Source organism: Leucopleurus acutus (assembly GCF_964270905.1).
Source record: "Leucopleurus acutus genome assembly, chromosome: 14".
In the NCBI taxonomy this organism is placed as follows: Eukaryota; Metazoa; Chordata; class Mammalia; order Artiodactyla; family Delphinidae; genus Leucopleurus; species Leucopleurus acutus.
The window spans coordinates 34,887,089-34,911,286 of record NC_139156.1 but is presented as its reverse complement, the minus strand read 5'-3'; the positions used below and the strand labels follow the sequence as shown (position 1 = coordinate 34,911,286).

General features: G+C 37.5%; 1 protein-coding gene across 2 annotated transcripts in view; it reads left to right on the top strand.

Moving 5' to 3' along the window:
• The window catches only part of HECTD2 (HECT domain E3 ubiquitin protein ligase 2), a 77,448-nt gene that overhangs the window by 17,737 nt on the left and 35,513 nt on the right, over positions 1-24,198 (top strand). For both annotated transcript variants that reach the window (XM_082854397.1, XM_082854398.1), the window contains exons 3-5: positions 19,599-19,737; positions 20,800-20,902; positions 21,316-21,405. In XM_082854397.1, coding sequence (XP_082710523.1) covers positions 19,599-19,737; positions 20,800-20,902; positions 21,316-21,405 — 332 coding nt within the window. The remainder of the gene's footprint in view (positions 1-19,598; positions 19,738-20,799; positions 20,903-21,315; positions 21,406-24,198) is intronic.

The following is a 24,198-nucleotide window of genomic DNA, read 5'->3' as shown; positions in this document are numbered from 1 at the left end:
GGGCGCACCAGAGCAGTATCAACAGCAGACACACCAGCGACTTCATATAGTGCCCACTGCGTGTCGGGCACAATTCCAAGCACTGCACAGATATAGACTCCAGTAGTCCCTACAGCAGCCTGAGATAGGAATTATTTTCCTAGTCCAAGGGTAAGGAAACTTAAGCCACAGAGAGTTGTAAGTGCTTGCCCTGCATGAATTTATGTAGCTAATGAATGGCAGAGACAGAAAAAGGAAAAGAGAGTCAAAGGTAGTTTAAAAGAAGGAGAGTTGGCAAAAAGAAAAGGAAATGAGCCCTGAAGGAGCTAAGAGACCCAGGTTGTGCTATCACTTGGAAATTCAAGGGAAAAGAAAATTTAAAGAAGAGGATTTAGTCAATAATGCCATTGGTAAGAGAGGACAAGATGAGTAAGCACTGCGGCAGAGCCAAGGATTTGTTGGTTAATGTGTTTATGGTGACTTTGAGAACAGTTTCAGTAGGATGGGATGAGGAGAATTCAAATTGTAAAAAGTTAAGGGTAGATCTAATTAAGGCTACTAATTGGTTGACCTTAAAATAGGGAGATTATCCAGGTAGGCAAAACCTTGTAACGTGAGGCCTTTACAAGCAGAGAGCTTTCTCCCACTGGTTGCAGAAGACAAAGGCAGAGGCACTGGAAGCACTAAGGGGATTCGACACAAGGGATCCTGCTGCCAGCCCTGAAACAGTAGGCTGGGATACAGCCAAAGGGCCTGGGGGCAGCCCGTGGCAACCTGTGAGGGTCCCTGGAAGCTGAGAGCAGCCCTGGCTGACAGTCAGCGAGGAGACGGGACCTCAGCCTCAACTGCAAACAGTGAGTTCCGCCAGCAACCTGAGGACCTCGGAGGAGGATTCCTCCCCAGAGTCCAGCCCAGGTTCCACCTTGAGAGACTCCCAAGTAGAAAACCCAGCCACACCCACCAAGACCTCTGACTTAAAGAGCTGTGAGCTGATAAATGGTGTTACCACTAATCTGGTAAGAATCTAGGGGTAGTGTAGACAGCCTTTAGAGTAGCTTGAACTGGAAGGAAGAAAGAAAGAATGGTGGAATTTTTTTTTTTCTAAGCCAAGTCAAAAAAAATTTTTTAAACATCTTTATTGGAGTATAATTGCTTTACAATGGTGTGTTATAAAGCAGAAACTAAAACAGTGGCATCTTGCAGGGTAGTGTGGTCAAGCAAAAAGATCTGGCACAGGGAGAGGTTAAAGTTGCAGTAGGAACGTAAAATAATAAAATGAACAGAGAGAATAGGATCCAGGATGAAGACAAGCACAGGGGTTGAGGTGTTGGCTCCAGCAAGGAAAGAAGGGCACCTCTTGCTCAGACTATGGACTTGAGGGAAGAGAGGGAGTAGGAGAAGGAAATGGAAGTTTTTCTTGCCATGAATTTAGTCATCTCCTTGGAGAATGTGTTAGTTTCCTAGGGCTTCTGCAACAAAGCACCACAAACTTGCTGGCTTAAAACAATAGAAATTTGTTCTCTCCTGGTTCTGGAGGCTGTAAGTCTAAACTGCAGGTATTGGCCGGGTTGGTTCCTTTTGAAGCTTCTGAGGGAGAATCTGTTCCATGCCTCTCTCCTAGCTTCTGCTGGTTGCCAGCAATTCTTGGTGTCCCTTGGCTTGTAGATGCCTCACTGCAATCTCTGCCTCTATCTTTACATGGCCTTCTCTCCTGTATGTCTTTCTGTGCCCAAATTTCTCTCTTCTTGTAAGGACACCAGTCACTGGATTAGGGCCCATCCCAATCCAGTATGACCTCATCTTAATTCAGTTACAACTACAAAGACCTTATTTCCAAATAAAGTCACATTAACAGGTCCTGGGGGTTTAGGACTTCAACATATCTTCCTGGCTGACACAGTTCAGCCTACAGCAGAGGGTTAGAAACCTTATGAACACTGAATTGTCTGCTAAGGAGAATGATAGGGAATCAAAAGGAAAGGATGTATAGCCATAACCTTCTTCGTTTGGGCTGTTTGTTCAAATTCCTTAGCTTTTGATTCCCACTGACACTATACTCCATTGTTTCTACACTGCTACTATCTTAATCTCTGAGCCCAGCTCACCAACGTGTTGCCCACACCTGCCTGTCTCCTCCCTGGATGCATGTATTGATTCAGAATGTGGTCCACCCACTTGGGCTCCCGCCACTTGTCTGCTTCCCTCTCATCTGTTCCATTATTGTGGAATCTGCAGTCAGGCCGACCGTAAACTTGGAGTATTTGTATATATGTCACTCTATAGGAATAGGCCTGTTAGCAGACTTCCTTTACCATGTTGGAACTCCTAGTGCTGACTTCTCCTAGCTGTTCTGTCTGGATGCTGCTTGAGTTCGGCATGGAGTTCATATGTCAAGGCTGCTGCAAAAGAAGTCTTTTATTGAGTGGGGAGTTAGACAAAGTCTTCCAAATGTAAGTGTGTTTATAATTCCATGATCTTTTGCAAAGCCTCTCTTGCCAATAAGTTTGTTTCCTCAAAGATGCCTCATTCTTGGCATTTATTACAATTTCCCTCCCTCTAGTGGGACCTGTGCTGGGTATTCTCTAACAGCTTGTCTCCCCGTCTGATCTTCAAATGGTATTAGAGAAGCTGCAAAAGCCCAGCGTGGGTTTACCTAACAGCTGAGGGATGCCTTTCCTCCCTGTAGATCACATGACTAGGTATGCCTCTCGAGTTGGCTGTCCTTTTAAAGATCAGACAAGTGTGGGAGTTTTACCTACTATAACAGCTGCTGGAGATGATACATCTTCAGAAGAACAATGTAAATGGTAAGTAATGGTGTGGGGTGGTAAGCACTATATCCTCTCTTCCTCTTTTGTACCTTCCTTTCTACAGTGATTATGCTCCTGTCAGGTTATTTAAAACATCTTTAAACAGCACAGACCATCTTTAAAAGAAAGGAAATAATTCCTCTCCAAACCTTTTAAAATATCTTTGCGCTCTTGGTAATTCAGAAAGAGTTGACATTAACTCTGACAGTGCTCTGGGGCACTGTTCCTCTCCCAGCTCAGTCTGTTTTATGAGTTTACTCTAGAAGAGCCCTGAGGTGACATAATGAACTGTGCAGTTTTTACACGCTCTGGAGAAATGCATCCCGTGCTCTTTGCTGCTCTGAAAGAGCCAAGAGAACAGAGTGGTCTTCAGCTCAGATGGTGCTGGATCTGTGTGTGGTGGGATGCTGTGATCTATTCGCAGGTGAAGTACCACAGAGTTTTCACAGTTTCTCCAAAAGCAGCTTTAGAGGCAGACAGGGAAACAAACTGTGAGAAGAAACCCAGCACAGGACTTGCCATCTGGGGAGAGAAAAGTACTCCCAATAACTGCTATAGGATTTCCATCTTAGAAAAAGTATCTCCAAGGCCTCAAATGACCCCATTTCCAGGATTCCTGGGAGAATGAATTGATTTTGGACTAAATCTCCAAGATCCTTTTGTAGGTCCCTCAGTAACCTTGGACTTAGCTTTTCTTAACCATGCCTATGGGAGCGATATATCTGTCAAGAACTTAGAGTACCTTGCTGCATTAATTTGTTGATTCGTCTGTCTCTTTACTAGTCTATAAACTCCTTAAGCTTCTTTTTGGAGAGGGAAAAGCCTAGTCTAATTTTTTTTATATTAAAGTTAATTTTTTGAATGGGTAGCACACTTCTGTGTTTCAAAAATCAAAACTATAAAATTAGGTATGTTTCAGATGTCTCACTTTCACACTCTTCCCTGCTGTCTCCTGTATTCTTTCCTGTGTTTCTTTATGTAAATGAAAGCAAATATAAATATTCATTCTGATTTTCCACTTTATCTTAAAATAAAGTAACTACCTACACATTATCCAGCACATTGGTTTTTTTTCTTAATGTACCCTGGATAGCTTTCTATGTCAGTACATAAAGAGCTTCCTTACTCTTTTTTTATAGTTATATTCCATTGTATTGGGCTTACTAAGAGCCTATTAAAATAAATTAGTTGTTTTTTTGTCTTTCGCTATTGTAAACAATGCCACAATGAATGGCTCTGTACATATGTCATTTTGTTCCTGTGCAGGTTTATCTGTAGGATTTCTTAGAAGTGGAATTGTTGAGTCCAACAGTAAGTGCCTTTGCAATTTCTGTGTATCTCCAGGATCCAGTGTCCATGGTACACAGAGTCTTTACTCAGTAAATAATTTACTGAATGAGGAAATATATGGGAGGTACTTTTTCTGGGTTTCTGGCCAGTTCACCCTGTAACCTATCTCAAGGCTACAATAAGTTCTCTAAGATACGTCCAGTATAGGGCGTCTATTCTATTAGAGATAACCTTGTATAAAAAGGACTTTTGAATATTTTTATAACTAGACCCATAAAAGAACATTTTATGTATGCTTTCATTGTAGTTTTACAAACACACATACCATTGAACTTAGTAAAAAGTACATCTCCAAACACTAATGAATGTGTCACTTTATTTGGCTCTGATGGCTAAAGTCCTGTGAGTCAGAGTGGGTTTTTTTTCCCCTTCTTTCTTCCTTTCTCTCTCCCACCTTCAATTTTATTTTTTGCCAAATGTTCAGAGAAGTCATCCTATAGACAAGGATGTAAACACCACCTGTTATGAGTAATCCACTCTGGTCTCTCCCTGTTTCCACGGCTTGCCACTACTGAAGTAGTCAGAAGCAGTACAGAGTACTGAACTGCTAGAGGGATCCTTCAGATTGTAGCTCGCTTATTGCCTGCCCAGCACTCGCAGGTTGTCAATTATGATACTAAATAAGAACTGCGTCTTTGAGTTTACTACTACCAGTAGCTGTCATTGGGACCTTAGACGTTAAACCTAGCCCTCGAGACCCTTCGTTTACTCATCTATAAACTGAGAAAATGGAGAATTATGTGTTGTAAAATATCTTCTACACCTGAGTTTTTTGATTTAAAGGGTTAATTTTCCAACATACTGATTTTGTTTGATCCTTGTTGAGTTTTGTTTGACATTTCATAGTTTACTAGCACCTACTTCCATGTAAATTTAGGATTCAGTTTTGCTACTTGTTTTTATACATGATAGAAAGTTCAGCTTTATTCTGTAATCTAGTCATACAGCATTCTGCCACATTTTTCATCCGCAGAGAGCCACTAAAGCTGGCCCAGGTTCAAAGGGAAAAGAATTAGACTCCATCTTTTGATGGGAGGAATATCAAAGAATTTATGGACATATTTTAAAAGTACCACATGATGCGAATTGTAAGATGCAGATCCAGAAAGAGAAGCCAGGTCTTCTGAGGCTTATTTCGGAACTTTTTCCTTTACCCTGTTGTAGGGCAGGAGGTTGTAACTAAAATCGGGTGTTTAAATGACATATTCATGTTAAGTTTCCAGGCTCCTTCAAATTTTCTATTATAGGTCATTATATTATATTGTATAATAGAGAATTTTTACCTTTTTTGGTCGGTTTATAAGTCCTGTCCATTTTGTTCTTAAAAGTTTTAGAGATGGAAGTTAGAAATTATTGAACTAGTGGTTTTCAAACCTATTTTTGTTACTTTTATTTTCGGAGCAAGATACTTTTTGAAAAACAATGTTTCTCAGACCATCAGTATATTAAGCAGAGAAAAGCTGAGCTTCCCTGAGTAGACACGTCGACACAGCACCATTCCCCTGAGGTGGCCCTTGAAGTTCTTCTTAGGAGCCTTGGGAACAACAGACTTAGGCCATCTGTTTCATTTTATAATGTCACAGCTGAGGCCCAAGGAGTTTCATTGACTTGTCCACGGTTATGAAAGTTAGTAACCTAGCCAGCAACAGGACCTAGGGCCTTACTTCCAAGGCTGGTGCTTTCTCCATTACTTATTACTTATTTAATTACAAATTATTTGAGATGACACTTAGGGTATAGCATTTTGCAACAGTGTGTCACCAGCAGCAAACCTTTATATCAGTGTTTCCTCTCCAGCAGTAGGGGGTTAAGGAACAGAGACCCAGGTGACTCCTATTGGACACCTAACCTACATAGAGACTCTTGTTACCTTTGATGCTGCTCTTGCTACCTGTGCTGGCCGACCAGGAACTGTCTTCAGTCTCCTAATCATATGACCAGTTTACAGTGTCAGTCTTCATCCTGGTGGTGCAGCTGTGGAAAGCTACATATTACTCATCTCCAACCAGAGTCAACCTGCACTAGCTTCTTGAAAACAGTGAGCTGGTAAAATTTGGCTAATAATCTCACACCCATATATATCGTTATATTATGATCTTCACATTTTTAAAAATACACTACCAGCCCCCACCATAACCCTTATTCTTCTTGCATGGCATTAAGTGTTTTACTTAATGTTTCTAAGCAACCAAGTAAAATTGGCAACACTATATTAAAAGAAAGGGAGAATGATTACCGTTTATCAATTTAGCACAGAGTAGTCCCAAGTATTGGCTGAATGAAACCTAAAGGACAGGTTCACTGGTAAATATATTTTGACTTTTCTCAGTGTATTACGATATTCTGTATTGCAAAGAAAGCTGCATATGATAGAACAAAGATTTGCCTGTTCTATTTATAATATCGGTTTGAGATTTAATTAATCCTTCATCACCACAGTTATTGATTTTCTCTTTTGAATTAGATTTTAATAACCATCTGCGAGAACAGGCTGAAAGCCTGTCTCTGGAAACAATGCCTTGATATTCGGGGACGGGAGAGCAGCTGTGAGCTGTTATTCTTCCTTTCTTAATAGCTGAATGTCACATCCTGTAGATTGGCTTTCATTCACTAATGTGAGCAAAGGAGTCTGCCTTTCTTTCTGACTCAAGTCCCATTAACATCGTACGTTAGCATTCTGCATTACTCTTCAGTCCAAGTTACCTTCCAAACTAAAAATAACTTCCATCTAGGCCTCTAATTCTAACCTCACCCTATAATCCTCTCGGCTTTGGCATTGCGATTTCTCTTATGTAAGAATCTCCCCACTCTCAGTCTTTGCCAAAATCCAGTTCTCTTACTAAATAAAATTTCACTCTTCCACCTCAGTATGGTATTAATAAAAATGAGTGGGTATAAAAATGTGTATATATGCTCTATGAGTGAATAAGTTAATTTATATATGAATGAGTTTGTTTGTTTCTAATAGTGGGTGTTTATAGCCAGGTTGAGAAAGGTGTGCAGGAAGAGATAGGAAAGGGTAAGCCTGGTGAAGAGGAAGAGAAACTGTAGAGGAGCCTCAAAATATAATAATAAAAGACTGGTGTTGGAGAGAGGTTCTTGTCTGCAACATTCTTTCCCTTTAATAATGATTGCCAAACATAACCCATAACAAATAATTTACAGAGATACCAAACTTTACTCACTAATAAATTGAACTTCTGTCCAATTTGTGCTTAAAGTACAAATTGCTAGAAATTAGTTATTTCCACATTTAATAAAGGGTTTAAAACGCAGTTATAGAACTAAATTAAAGAAATTTAATCATCTGTTTTATGTTGTCGGCATCATTGTTCTCTCCTTAAACCACTGAACAACATTTCTCAGTGTGATCCTCAGACTTGCATGTTAGAAATGCAGATTCTTGGGCCCCACCCCAGACCTACTGAATCACAAACTTTGAGAGGGCCTAGTAGTCTTTGTTTTAGTTCAACAAGGTCTTCAGGTGATTCTGATAAACAGTAAAGTTTGAAAACCGTTGCTGTTGAGTATAAGAAATTGGCATCTCTGTACTATCTTCTAACGTGAAAGGTTATTTTAAAAGATATTCTTGGGACTTCCCTGGTGGCACAGTGGTTAAGAATCTGCCTGCCAATGCAGGGGACACGGATTTGATCCCTGGTCCGGGAAGAACCCACATGCCACGGAGGAACTAAGCCCATGCACCACAACTACTGAGCCTGCACTGTAGAGCCCACGAGCCACAACTACTGAGCCTGCATGCCACAACTACTGAAGCCCGTGCACCTAGAGCCCGTGCTCCGCAACAAGAGAAGCCACAATAATGAGAGGCCTGTGCACCGCAACAAAAGAGTAGCCCCGGCTTGCCACAACTAGAGAAAGCCTGCACACAGCAACGAAGACCCAATGCAGCCAAAAATTAAATTAAATTAAAAAAAAAGATACTCTTAACACTAATAAAATTTGAAGTCAGTGATAGATCCAAAGTTAGCTGCTTAATTGGGAGAGTGAATAAGGAAGGAAGGAGGACCTTATAGCTGTGTTACTGCTGTGATGATTGATGATTCTGTTTGCTTAGTAGAAAATATATTTTGGTTACATTAGAATGGAATTACATTTCATTATTGTAGAATTTAGAATCTATAGAATATTCATCTATTCTATTGGTTTGGAAGTATTAATACTTGACAAAATACAGTGACCAAAGTAAAATGCTTAGTGGATAGACTCAGCAGCAGAATGGAAGAGACAGGAATTAAAGAGCTGGAATATAGAACAATGGAAATTACCCAGTCTGAACAATAAAGAGAAAATAGACTGGAAAGAGAAAGAGAATCATCTCAGAGACCTGTGGGACTATAACAAAAGACATTACATTCTTTTTTTTTTTAACATCTTTATTGGAGTATAATTGCTTTACAATGGTGTGTTGGTTTCTGCTTTATAACAAAGTGAATCAGCTATACGTATACATATATCCCCATATCTCCTCCCTCCCACCCTCCGTATCCCACCCCTCTAGGTGGTCACAAAGCACCGAGCTGATCTCCCTGCGCTATGCAGCTGCTTCCCACTAGCTATCTATTTTACATTTGGTAGTATATATAAAAGACATTACATTCTTGTCATTGGAGTCTTAGAAGGAGAGGAAGAAGAGGGTAGGCTGAAAAAGTACTCAAAAAGTAATTGAAAGCTTCCCATACTTGGCAAGAGACATGAACCTGTAGGTTCAAGAAGCTGAGCAAATCCCATACAGGGTAAACCCAAAGAAATCCTCATCAAGTCATATCGTAATTAGACCTCTGAAAACTAAAGACAACAGCAACAAAATGTTTAAAAGCAGCCAGAGAAACAGGATACCTTTACTGCTAGGGGAAAACCTTTCAAATAACAGCAGATTTCTTATCAGTAACCATGGAGGCCAGAATGAAGTGGCTGGGAGAACTCCCAGCACAGAATCCTACACCTGGTGAAAATGTTTTTCAGGAATGGAGAGGATATCAAGACATTCTCTGATGGAAGAAAACAAATAGAATTTGTTGCCAGTAATGGTCTAAAGAGTGCATTAAGAGGTTCCCTAAACAGAAAAGAAACAATAAAAGAAGGAACCTTGAACATCAAGAAAAAGAAATAACATGATAAGCAAAAACTAGGTAGTACAATAGACTTTCCTTTTCCTTTTGTGTTTTCTAAATTATGGTTGACACTGGAAACAAACATTATAACACTGGTATGGTTCTAAATGTATGTAAGTAAATACTTAAGATAATTATAAACAGAGAAGTGTAAAGAGATGTAAAAGCAGGTACAATTTCTACACTTTACTCCAGCTGGTAAAACGATGACACCGTAGACTAAAATAAGTTAAGTGTATGTAATGTAACATATAGAGCAACCTTTCAGTAATGCTACAGATAAATCAAAATGGAATTCTAAAAAATGTTCAAGTAACTCACAGGGAGGCAGGAAAAATAAGAACGACCAAATAGAAAACAAAAATATTAAATGGTAGAACTTAAGCCCTAACATATCAATAATTATATTAAATGTAAATGGTCTAAATACATCAATTAAAAGACAGAGATTGGCAGAGTAGGTTAAAAACATGCCCCAACTATATGCTGTCTACAAGAAACTCAATTCAAATGTAGCAATATAGGCAGGTTGAAGGTGAAAGGATGGAAAAAGGTATACAGTAATGGCTATATTAATATCAGATAAAGTAGACTTAGAACAAAGAAAATTACTGGAGGCAGAGAGGGATATTATGTAGTGATAAAAAGGATGATCATCAAGAAGATATAGCAATCATAAATGTGTACATACCAAACAATAGAGTTATAAAATATGTAGAGCAAAAACTGGTAGAACTGAAAGGAGAAACAGAAAAATCCACAGTTGGGTGTTGAAGTCTCTAACTGTAACTGTGGGTTTGATAGACCTAGACAGAAAAATCAGCAAAGATATAGAATATAGAAGAACTCAACAGCATCATCAACCAACAAGATCTAATAGACATTTGTGTTCCACCCAACAACAGTAGAATACACATGCCTTTCAAGTGCCCACAGAATGTGTACCAACACTGACCACATCCTGGACCATAAAACAAATCTCAGTAATTTTTAAAAATTGAAATAATGCAGAATATGTTCTCTGACCACAGTTGCATCAAATTAGAAATAAATAACAGAAAATAAAAGGAAAATCTCCAAACACCTGGAAACCAAACAACATACTTCTAAATAACCCATGGGTTAAAGAGGAAGTCTCTAGGGAAATTTTAAAAAATGAATGGAACTGAATGAAGATTAAAATACAGCATATCAAAATACTTCTAAAGCAGTTTGGAAAGGGGAAATATATAGCAATCAATGCATGCATTAGGTAAAAGGGAAAGTTTCAAAACCAACATCTAAGCTCCCACTTTAAGAACCTAGAAAAAGAAGATCAAAAGAAACCCAAAGCAAACAGAAGGGAGGAAATATAAAGATAAGAACAAAAAATCAGTAACAAAGAGAAAAGAGAAAAATCAGTGAAGCAAAGAGCTGGACTTTTTTTTTAACAAATGAATACAATTGACAAACTTCTGTCATAAAATTGACAAAAAGGAGACATAGCTCATCAATATCACAAATGAAATGGGATATCACAACAGACCCTACAGGCAGTAAAAAGGGTGGGCAGGGGATGCCACAAACAACTCTGCATAAATTTGACAACCTACGTGAAATTGACCAATTCCTCAAAAAAATACAAACTACCACAACTCATCCAATATGAAGTATATAGTTTGAATAGCCCTATAAATATTAAAGAAATTGAATTCATAATTTTAAAACTCTTAAAAAAGAAATCAGGTCCAGACAGTTTTACTGGAGAATTCTACCAAATGTTCAGAAAAGAATTAACACCAATTTTATCCAGTCTCTTCCCAAAGTAGGTAAGGAGAGAACACTTCCCATTTCATTTTATGAAACTAATGTTACTCCAACACCAAAACCAAACAAGTATAGTAAAAAAAAAAAAATTATAGACCAATCTTTAACAAAATATTAGCAAATAGAATTCAGCAATATATAAAAACAATTATACACAATAATCAAGTGGAGTTTATTCCAGAAATGCAAACTGTTTCCATATTTGAAAATCAATCAATGTAATTTACTATATTAGCAGTCTAATAATACAAATCATGTGATTATATCAAAAGCATTTGACAAAATTCAACACCCATTCATGGTAAAAAAATAAATAAATAAAACATAAAACAAAAAGAAAGTCTCAAAAAATAGGAATAGAGGAGATCTTCCTTAACTTGGTAAAGAGCATCTATAAAAAATGTACAGCTAACATTTTACTTAATGGTGAAAGACTAAATGCTTTCTCCTTTTAAGATTGGGAACAATGCAAAAAAATGTCTGTTCTCACCACCCTTATTCAACATAGCATTGGAAGTTCTAGTCAGCAAAATAAGGCAAGAAAAAGAAGAGCCATCCAGATCAGAAAGTAAGAAATAAAACTGTCCCTATTTGCAGATGACATAATTATCTACATAAAAAAATCCCCAGAAATCAACAACAAAACTCCTAGGACTAATAGACGAGTTTAGTAAGTTGAAGGATATAACATACAAAAACCAATTGTGTTTATGTTAGCAATAAATACATGTACACTGAAATTTAAAATATATATCATTTATAATCACATTAAAAAATAAAATACTTAAGTATAAATCTAGCAAGCATTACAAGACTTATATGCTAAGAATTACACATTGCTAATGAAAGAAATTTTAAAAGACTTAAATAAGTGGAGAGACATACTGTGTTCAGGGATGGGAAGACTCGATGTAGTAAAGATGCCAATTCTCCCCAAATTGATATACAAATTTAATATAATTTGTATCAAAATCCCATAAACCTTTTCTTTTTTTTTTTTAGCAGCTATAGACAAAACTATTCTCAAATTTATGTGGAAGGGCAGAGGAACTAGAAAAACAATGTTTTGTTTTGTTTTGTTTTTTGTGGTACGCAGCCATGGCTCACAGGCCCAGCCACTCCGCTGTATGTGGGATCTTCCCAGACCGGGGCACGAACCCGTGTCCCCTGCATCGGCAGGCAGACTCTCAACCACTGCGCCACCACGGAAGCCCTGCTTTTCAGTTTTTTAAAGTGTTTGTGAAGTTAATACACCTACCAACAATACGTGAAATATCAAATTAATCTACATCCTCTCTAACATTATCATACTTTTTAATTCTTGCCAGTTGAGTGGATATAAGATTGTGTCTCATGTTCTTTATTTGCATTTTCTTAATCACTAATGAGACTGAATGTCTTTTGATGTGTGTATGGTATATGTGTTTCTTTCTCTAGAATGCCTGTTTGATTCTTCTGCACATTATTCTATTGGATTATTTCTCTTTTTCTCTGATTTTTAGGAAATATCTCTCTATTCTTGGTGCTCATCCTTTGTTGTATGTGTTTCAGATTTTCCCTCCAACTTGTAACTTATATTTTTAATTCAAGATATCTTTGAAGATCAGAAGTTTTTAGTTTTAACATAGTCAAAAATGTCTGGTTTTTTATAGTTCCACTTTTTAGTTTCTCTTAAAGAAACATTTCTCTGTCCCGAAATCAGAAGGATTTTCCTATTCCTAGTTTTTAAGGTATGAGATAGGAATCCAACTTCATTTTTTCCCCATGTGGTTAACCATATTTTCAAATCCTTTCTTTCTTCCAATCATCTGCCATATATTTCATATATTGAACTTTCATGTGTGGATGGATATGATTCTGGGTTCTCTAGTCCACTGGTCAACTTATCTAATCCTGTGTCAGTAAAACACTGCTTTAGTTACTCTAAGCTCAAAATTTTTGATATCTGGTAGAGCAAGGTCCCCACTTCTTACTCGTGTTTCTTTAGAAATGCTTTAGCTATTCTTGTGCACTTCGTCTTCCATATGACTTTTAGAATCTGTTCTATGACTTTTAGAATCAGCAAGTTCCAAAATATTGCTGGGATTTTTACTGAATTGCATTGAATCTGAAGAACAGTTCAGAAAATTGTCTTCTTTATGATCGTCAGCATTTCCAGCCATAAACATGATGTTGCTTTCTATTTGTTTAGATGTTTTTTTCAATCTCTCAACAAAGTTTTAGTATTTTCTCTACAGAGATTTACAATTTATTTATTAGTACTTAATTTTTAATAGTTCTACAAATTTTTAAAAATTGTATTTTCTAGTTGTTTGTTGCTGGTGTTTACAAATGCAGTTGACTGTTATATATTGATTTTTTTTTAATCCATCCACCTTGCTAAACTCCTCTATTATTTCTAATTGTAGATTCTTTTGGATTTGTCTGTGTTTATAATCAGATCATTTGAAAATGACAGTGTTTTATCTTCCTTTCTAATCCTGAGTCTTTAAAATCTCTTTTCTGTATTTATACATGCTAGGACCTCCAGCACAGTGTTGAATAAATGTGCTGATAGTACCTTTATTCCCATGTTATTCCAGTCCTTATTTAAAAGAGAATGTTTGTAATATTTCTCCATTAATTATGATGTTTGCTGAAGTTAACTCACTTTGTCCCCTTCAAATAGAATATAAATCTTTTAAAAAACAAAATTTCATAATATATGGACAGAGTTATTTTCAATAAATTATTCATATGAGGAATTGTTAAGTTTATATTCCTTGACCGCAATGGCACAAAACTAGAATTAATAATAGAAATTTAAGCATACTGGCTGAAAAAAATTTTTAAATAGATTCTTTAATTTCTACATTAAAAAAATTAAAACTGAACATATAGGTTTAGAAAATAGCAACTATGAGAATACTGCATGATGAATTATGAGATAAGACTAGAGCTATATTCAAAATAAAAGTCAAGCCTTTAATATTTTCACTCTGAAATAAAAGAGGGAGAATTAATTAGCTTCCAGTGTTGGATTGCTGCAGGGCTCAGTCCCCAGAACTCAGTTCTCAGGCTTCTTCTCTATTTACACTCTCCTTAGGAATCTCATTAATCGAGCATTTTAACTGAGCTATAAACCTTCACACTTCCCTGAACTCAAGATTCATGTCTACTCAACATCTGCATTTAGATGTCTCATGAGCATCTTACCTTTAATGGGGCCAAAAGAAAACTTTTGACTCCTCTCCCAGCCCCACTCCCCCATGCCAAAAAACTTTCTCTAGTGTTCTAGTGTTCTCCATTTCAGTAAATGGTCTCACCATTCACCCAGTTGGTGAGGCTAAATTATCAGTCATCTTTGGCTTATCTTCCATTTAACAGATTCTGGCATTTCTACCTTTCTGCCAATATACCTTCCAACAGCATATCCTATTAATTCTATATGCAGAATATGTCACAAATCCAACCATTTCTCATCAGTTCTACTACCACCGCTCTGGCCCCAGCCACCAACCATCTCTCACCAAGCCTACTGCCTTACCAGGTATTGATAGATATTATTAAACTATAGTAATTGAAATTGTTTGGTACAATAATAAACAGGTCAGTGGAATCATATGCATAGCCCAATAATAGACCCCCGTATATAAAAGAACTTAATATATGATAAAAGTATCAAAAAACATTGTGTAATGACATACTTTCATAAATGATATTCTGAAATGGGCCATTTAGGAAAAAATACTTATATTTTATATTGTATTACCTCTTATATAATAAAATAATTTCTAGAAATGATAGAGAACATTTATTGAGCATTTACTCTTTGCCAGGAAATGTGGTAAGTGTATCCTTCACAAGTACTATAATGAAGAAAACAAATTAAAATAGATAAAAGGTTATCTGATCTCTAGAGAGGGAAGGCTTGGCTTACTAATCATAAAAAATACTAAAGGAATAGGTTGATAAAATTAAACTAATACAAGTATTATTTAAATACTTTTCTGTTTCCAGAAATAAAATTAAAAGGCAAAAAGATTTTGTGAAGGTGCAGCAGAAGCAGCATTGTTTTTTAATCTCCCTGAATCCCCAATGAAACATGCACACCACTTATATAGCAGAATTAAACATCATGGACATCATTTACTATAAAATTAGCTCATAAGATGTTCCCATAAGCCCCAAAAGACAGCAGGACAGATCACCAAAATCAGAAGATCTCTATGGTGTAAGCAGAAGAAAGCATCTGGGCTGTTTGATGGACCCAAGAACAAGAGAGCTTAAGAATAAGCAACATGTACCTGTCCAGTTTTCCCAGCACCACTTATTGAAGAGGCTGTCTTTTCTCCACTGTATATTCTTGCCTCCTTTATCAAAGATAAGGTGACCATATGTGCGTGGGTTTATCTCTGGGCTTTCTATCCTGCTCCATTGATCTATATTTCTGTTTTTGTGCCAGTACCATACTGTCTTGATTACTGTAGCTTTGTAGTATAGTCAGAAGTCAGGGAGCCTGATTCCTCTAGCTCCATTTATCGTTCTCAAGATTGCTTTGGCTCTTCGGGGTCTTTTGTGTTTCCATACAAATTGTGAAATTTTTTGTTCTAGTTCTGTGAAAAATGCCAGTGGTAGTTTGATAGGGATTGCATTGAATCTGTAGATTGCTTTGGGTAGTATAGTCATTTTCACAATGTTGATTCTTCCAATCCAAGAACGTGTTATATCTCTCCATCTATTTGTATCATCTTTAATTTCTTTCATCAGTGTCTTATAGTTTTCTGCATACAGGTCTTTTGTCTCCTTAGGTAGGTTTATTCCTAGATATTTTATTCTTTTTGTTGCAATGGTAAATGGGAGTGTTTTCTTAATTTCACTGTCAGATTTTTCATCATTAGTGTATAGGAATGCCAGAGATTTCTGTGCATTAATTTTATATCCTGCTACTTTACCAAATTCATTGATTAGCTCTAGTAGTTTTCTGGTAGCATCTTTAGGATTCTCTATGTAGAGTATCATGTCATCTGCGACAGCCTCTTCAGTAAGTGGTGCTGGGAAAACTGGACAGGTACATGTAAAAGTATGAGATTAAAACACTCCCTAACACCATACACAAAAATAAGCTCAAAATGGATTAAAGACCTAAATGTAAGCCAGAAACTATCAAACTCTTAGAGGAAAACATAGGCAGAACACTCTATGACATAAATCACAACAAGATCCTTTTTGACCCACCTCCTAGAGAAATGGAAATAAAACAAAAATAAACAAATGGGACCTAATGAAACTTAAAAGCTTTTGCACAGCAAAGGAAACCATAAATAAGACCAAAAGACAACCCTCAGAATGGGAGAAAATATTTGCAAATGAAGCAACTGACAAAGGGTTAATCTCCAAAATTTACAAGCAGCTCATGCAGCTCAATAACAAAGAAACAAGCAACCCAATCCAAAAATGGGCAGAAGACCTAAATAAACATTTCTCCAATGGAGATATACAGACTGCCAACAAACACATGAAAGAATGCTCAACATCATTAATCATTAGAGAAATGCAAATCAAAACTACAATGAGATACCATCTCACACCGGTCAGAATTGCCATCATCAAAAAATCTAGAAACAGGGCTTCGCTGGTGGTGCAGTGGTTGGGGATCCGCCTGCCGATGCAGGGGACGGGGGTTCGTGCCCCGGTCCGGGAGGATCCCACGTGCCGCGGAGCGGCTTGGCCCGTGCGCCATGGCCGCTGAGCCTGCGCGTCCGGAGCCTGTGCTCCACAGCGGGAGAGGCCACGGCAGTGAGAAGCCCGCACACCGTAAAAAAAAAAAAAAAAAAAAAAAAATCTAGAAACAATAAATGCTGGAGAGGGTGTGGAGAAAAGGGAACACTCTTGCACTGCTGGTGGGAATGTAAATTGATACAGCCACTATGGAGAACAGTATGGAGATCCCTTAAAAAACTACAAATAGGGCTTCCCTGGTGGCGCAGTGGTTGAGAGTCCGCCTGCCGCTGCAGGGGACACGGGTTCGTGCCCCGGTCCGGGAAGATCCCACATGCCACGGAGTGGCTGGGCCCGTGAGCCATGGCCACTGAGCCTGCGTGTCCGGAGCCTGTGCTCCGCAAGGGGAGAGGCCACAACAGTGAGAGGCCCGTGTACCCAAAAAAAAAAAACAACTACAAATAGAACTACCATACGACCCAGCAATCCCACTACTGGGCATATACCCTGAGAAAGCCATAATTCAAAAAGGGTCATGTACCAAAATGTTCATTGCAGCTCTATTTACAATAGCCAGGACATGGAAGCAGTCTAAGTGTCCATCATCGGATGAATGGATAAAGAAGATGCGGCACATATATACAATGGAATATTACTCAGCCATAAAAGGAAATGAAATTGAGTTATTTGTACTGAGGAGGATGGACCTAGAGTCTGTCATACAGAGTGAAGTAAGTCAGAAAGAGGAAAGCAAACACCGTATGCTAACACATATATACGGAATGTAAGAAATAAAAAAAAAAGGTCATGAAGAACCTAGTGGTAAGACAGGAATAAAGACACAGACCTACTAGAGAATGGACTTGAGGACGTGGGGAGGGGGAAGGGTAAGCTGTGACAAAGTGAGAGAGAGGCATGGACATATATACACTACCAAACGTAAAATAGATAGCTAGTGGGAAGCAGCCGCATAGCACAGGGTGATCAGCTCAGTGCTTTGCGACCACCTAGAGGGGTGGGATAGGGAGGGTGGGAGGGAGGGAGACGCAAGAGGCAAGAGATATGGGAACATATGTATATGTATAACTGATTCACTTTGTTAGAAACTAACACACCATTGTAAAGCAATTATACTCCAATAAAGATGTTAAAAAAAAAAGAAAAGAAATGAATAAGCAACAGGTATTCATTGGAAAGCTCAGGAGCCCAGTTTGAGAACAAAAGCTGAAACTGGGAGGGGTTTTGCCAAGAACAGGTGAATGCAGAGGGCCCATGCTGAGATCTGAAGGGAGCAGGTACCCCCTGTGAATTCTCCAAACTAGGGATCCCTTCCAGGAAGGGGGGCGGAGGGGCACATTCTGAGATTAGAATCAAATTTGAGCATCACTGGGACAATAAAGATTAAAGACAGAGATCACCTGAACAAAAGTGGAAGAGGGAAACAGGGCCTGGAAATCCCAGAAAGAAGCTACCATGTATTTGAGTTCTACATAAAAACAAAAAAAGGGGGTGCTACACCTCCTTCTGAAAGTTTGGGAAGATTAATTTCAAATAAAATTGGCTAGAGAAAAGAAACAAGGTCAAATTCTATAATTTTTAATTACAAAATTGTATTATAATAAATAAGAAACAGAATAACAGCCACTTGAACAATGGGAGCACATCAGAAACACATGCCCACAAAAGTAGATAAAATACTATTTCAAAATGAGCTAAAGCTCATTAAGAAAATGATATGACACTTGAAAGAATGCCATAAGTCAGAATCGCCAAAAATGAAAAGTGAGGTGACAATAAAGGAAATAATTCGATTTTTTTCAAATTTTAGAAATAAACTAGAAGGAACACAAAAGCAAATAAATGTAACAGATAATGCCTTAAGAGAACTAGAAGATGAGAAGAAGGAAGTATTTAAAATTTTAAAAAGAAATGAGGAAAGAGATAAAAAGAAACTGAGAGAAATTAAAATTAGAATAGGCAGAACAAGAAAGGGTTGGTAGCACTATTCATTGACTGGTTAGTGGTTTCAGAGGTGTTTGCCTTATAGTAATTCATTAAGCCATACATTTGTTTTGTGAGATTTTTCTGTGTTTGTTTTATTTTACAATTAAAAGTTTATAAAATGCAACAAAAAGGCAAACGATGAACTGGCGGATATTTGGAAAAAAAGAAAAACACATAAAATGTTCATGCAAATTGATGATAAAATGCTAAATCTCCAATAAAGAATTGCAGAGGATATAAATAAATGATGTACATACACAATTGACCCTTGAACAACATGGTTTTGAGTTGGGTGGGTCCACTTAATGTGCTGACTTTTTCAATAAATTTCGATAAATACATAGTATAGTACTACAGAATCTGTGTTTGGTTGAATCCGCAGATGCTGAACCACAGATGTGGAGGGCCAACTGTAAAGTTACATGGGGGATCGGTGCCCAAACTCCACATCATTAAAGGGGCAAGTGTATTCAAAAGCTAATAAACACTAAAAACATCTAGTTTCACTGAAATAATCCCTGAAAGAAAATTTATGGGAAGGGAGGCGATGAAAGAAAAACTCTGTATTGTATCTACAGATAACTTTTAATGTCAGATACAGCCTAATTTATCTGCTATGGGTGAAGTTGGGTAGGTGGCAACAGACCCTCCAGTAAGTGCCCTTCAGTGTGCTGGGTTTTTCTGTTATATGATCCCAAGGGAATGCAATACAAAATAATCCGTTGTTTTCTGTTCATGTTGAGATAGCCTGGCATTTTATAATTTGGAAAGATTTTATGATCAATTACATTGAAAACTTTTTTATCCTTCACAGTGAGAGACCTACCACCAATTTGCCTTGATGTTAGACAGAAACAGCGCACCTCTACAGATGCTTTATCATCTGAAATGAAGACCCCAGTTCTTCCAGAACCCATCCTTCCCGTTCAGCCAAAAACTATGAAAGACTTTCTGTAAGTTTCGGCTCACTGTTACATGTAGACACGTAGTCATCTGCATGTCAGCACTTTACATAATTTAATATTTTTGTGTGAGAAATTAATTGAACTTGTGGCTCATTATAAAGTATTAGCCAAGAGTGAAGACACAAAAGACTACATGTCTCAAGTTGAAGGTGAAAACACACATATAATTGACCAGTAAGGGATAGATAATGTTACAGCAAAAGACACTAAGTAAGAGAAAATGAGTCAAAACAGGCAAGAGAGACTTCCCTGGTGGCACATTGGTTAAGAATCTGCCTGCCAATGCAGGGGACATGGGTTTGAGCCCTGGTCCGGGAAGATCCCACATGCCGTGGAGCAACAAAGCCCGTGTGCCACAGCTACTGAGCCTGCGCTTTAGAGCCCGTGAGCCACAACTACTGAGCCCACATGCCACAACTACTGAACTCCATGCTCCTAGAGCCCATGCTCCACAACAAGAGAAGCCACCACAGTGAGAAGCCCGCACACCACAACGAAGAGTAGCCCCCGCTCGCCGCAACTAGAGAAGGCCCACGTGCAGCAACGAAGACCCAACACAGCCAAAAATAAATAAATTAATTAATTTTAAAAAAGAAAAACAGTCAAGAGGAGGTAAAGGTGGTAATAAAATAATAGAACGTGACATATAAATCATAAAAACCATGTTAGTAGTAAAAACTACTAAAAAAACCCAAATGGACACTTGAAGGACTAAGTGGGAAAGACAAGGTAGGGACAGAATGTAAACAAAATCTGTCAAGAAATTTGGCTATGAAGTGAAGGAACGGAAGAGTGATAATTGTAAGGAGCATGTCAAAAATTAACTTTTTAAAAAGCAAATAAATGGGGAAGTTGGAGCTGGATTAATATCTTAATGCAATTAAGAATTATAAATTCATAAGCTACCTTTACATTAACTGGAACATATTTCTGTATTCAGCTTCATTATTTCAAGTTGCATGTTGGATGACATTTATCTATAAAGAATTAATGCTATTTTATCTGAATAACATTTTTATCTGTTATGGCTAATAAATGTTTTTATTTTAGGGAAGATGTAGAAAAAGCTAAGTCATCAGGAGATTGGAAAACAGTACATGATTTTTATCTCACAATGTTTGATTCTTTCCCAGAACTAAATGCTGCATTTAAGGTAATGATACATAAAGCACATTTTTCACTTTTAGTTTAAATTTTCCAAAAAAAGATACTATAAATTAACTTCTTTTTCTACCCAGTATTGGCTTAAGCAGGTGTTTAAGCAAACATAAATAGATATTAATTCTGAAATTGTATGTATCACAAATAAGTATTACTTAAGTGATATCTTAAAGATTGTTTTTATTTGTACTAATGTTAATGTTTGACTCCATTCTTTCAGTTTTAAAAAAGAAAGTTATTAAAATAACCCTTATATATTTATTTTTAGCAATCTTGCCCTGACAGTCCTTTTTTATCATCATACTAAGAATATTAGAAATTATATAGGAGTAGTTATGGTTCAGATATTACTTAGATTAGTTCTTCAAATGTTATATACACTTGGTTCTTTAATTGAATTTGCAGAAAGATGCCTCTGCCTCGTTTAATACTATCGAAGACTCTGGGATTAATGCTAAATTTGTGAATGCTGTATATGATGCCTTACTTAATACTGTAAGTATTATTTATGAACACATGCAAATAGCATAATTGTTTGACTCTTCTGTATTTTAAAAGCAGCCAGACAAATATTGTAAAACTCACCTTGTAACATAATTACATGAGAAACTCTGATATAATTTTTGGTAAATTTAGTTGAAATTCTCAGAGAGTTAGATTATTTTATTCTTATATTTTTCTAATTAAATGAAAATTCAGTAGAAAATACTTCTATGTTCAGTCCTTATTTAAAGGCTTGCTAAGATAAAAATCATGCTTTACTGACTCAGCAAAAGGAGGTAAATTATTTGGTTGTATTGGAATTACATTGAATCTGTAGATCAGTGGTTCTCAAATTTTAGCATGTATCAGAATCACAGAAAAGGCTTCTCAGTATTCAGTAGGTCTAGCATAGAGCCCCCAAATTTGTGTTTCTAACAAGCTCCAGGATATGTTGATTCTCCTGATCCGGGGGGCTCTCTGTGGCCATGTGAGTTTGAATTTCATCGTAATTATAATTGAAAGTCATTGAAAGATTTGTGTTTCTAACAAGTTCCAGGATATGTTGATTCTTCTGATCCGGGGGCTCTCTATGGCCATGTGAGTTTGAATTTCATTGTAATTATAATTGAAATTCATTGAAAGATTTTAAGCTGGGAACAAAGGGATGACGGACATGATTTATAGTTTAGAAAGATCTCTCTGGATGTTATGTGGAGGATGGTCTATAGTGGGGCAAGAGAAAGGAGTTAGGAAGGCATTGCTGAAACCTAAACGACGGTCAGTGTTTGGACTAGGGTTTTGGCAGTGGACCTAGTGAGACGTATTCAGACTCTGAGTATATTATGGAACAGAGCTAAACATACTTCTGTAGATTGGATGTGGGACTTGAGGGAAGAAGGAAACTGAGTGGATGGTATTGCCATTTAATTAGATGGATGGGGCTCAGCTATCAGCAGAGAGAAAAAAGGTGTTTCAAAGAGGTAATAATTAATCCTGTCAAATGCTGCTGAGAGATTTAGTAAGATTTGGACAGAGAATTGAGCACTGTCTTTGATAAGGTGAATAATTGATGACTGAGTTTAATAAGAGCCGTTTCCGTGAAGTTGTGGAAACAAAGCCTACTTGGAATGGGTTGAAGGGACCATGAGAGGAGAGGAAGTAGAGATAGTGAATACAGACAGTTCTTGGAGAGTTTTGCTGTGAAGGGAAGCAGAGAAATTAAGGGTTAGCTGAAAGAGTACATGGGTCCAAATGAAAGGTTTTTAGCATGAGCAATATATTAGCCAGGGTCCTGGCAGGAAACAGATGACACACTCTAACTGGTAAGCTGGAGAGGACTGTTTACAAAAGTATTAGCAGAACAAGGGAGGCCCTCAGGAGTAGTACAGTAGAGTGAATCTGGAGATGAGCTGTCGGGGGGAGAGGGCTGCCTTACAGGAGATGAGGGGCATAGCCAGCCCGTGGTGACTTTGCAGGGAGGGCGTTGGGGGAATAAATACCCCAACTTTCCTCTCTTCCCTCTTCTGTCAGTGTTCCCTATGGCTGAATCCAACCAGAAGGCAAAAAAAGGCAAAGGAGTCTGGTTGATGTAGTCCTTAGTAGTCAGCCTCTTAGGGCATAGATCAGGGTGAAGAGTGAAAATGCTGAGACACATCTGTGCAGATGGTATTAGGATGTCGTGTTCTACTGATGGGAACGACCTAGTAGTGTGGAAGAAATGGATGATATGGGGGAGATAGAAGAAAACTGAATAACCAGGTCCTTGACAAGGTGAGAGAGGATGGAGCATAGGGCTCAAGTGAGGGGGTTGGGCTTGGTCAGTTGTAGTGCAGGTAAATGATTAGAATAATAGTGGCAAGATGAATCTGTTCTCATTTGGGTGCATCTGTTTTCTCTCTAAAGTGTGTGGCAAGATCAGAGCTGAGAGTGATGATGGGAAGGAGGTGTTGGAGGTTTGAGGAATGAGAAAAAGGTTTGAAATAGTTGTCTTGGAGAGCAGGGAAGTAGATGAACTAGGGACATGTTGAAGGACTGTCAGTGGTGTTGAGTGTCCTTTTGAGATTTGTGACATAAACTCAGTGTGTCTAGTCAGCACATTTGTGTGATTTTTCTCCTGCAGCCTTCCATTGCTCTGGGGTGCTGTTTGCCTGCTGGGTGTGAAGGGTCACTGCAAGCAGAGGAGGAGAAAGGAATGATGTATTAAATGAGTATATTAAGAAAGGTGCTAGGCTGAATGAGTGCTGACAGACATGTCTTAGAAGTGATGATTGTGTTTTTTTAAAAAAATAAATCCATGATATATGCTTGTTTTCTTGACGTTTGCCCCTTTCATATAACAATATGACAGAGAAATTTTAATGACTGTTTGGAGCTTCTAGTTAATGAAGCTTTTAGTCATTACTTCTTATAAGCTAAAAGCACCATCTAGATGTGTTTTCATTCATTCTTATGGGACGTGTTTGGTAGTAATTAACTTTTTTTAGTATTTGAATTATTAAACTATAAAAAATGTTATTTAGTACCTTTTTTGGATCCTATAACAAAAAATCTTTATCTTGTTATTTTTTTATTGAACATAATTTGGTTGTACTTAATAATGAATTGTGGGCTTAACTGCTAATTATAACATGGTATTGGTAGGGCTAAATATGTCCAAAACGTATGCAGTCATTTTATATTGTTAAACATGCTATTCTTAGACTTATGTTCATGATTTTATCCTGTCAATCCAGAGAAAGTGAAATTGTTTTTCTTTTTCTGTTTTCAGTGTTATATAAAACTGATGGTAGTCATCAAACAGCCACC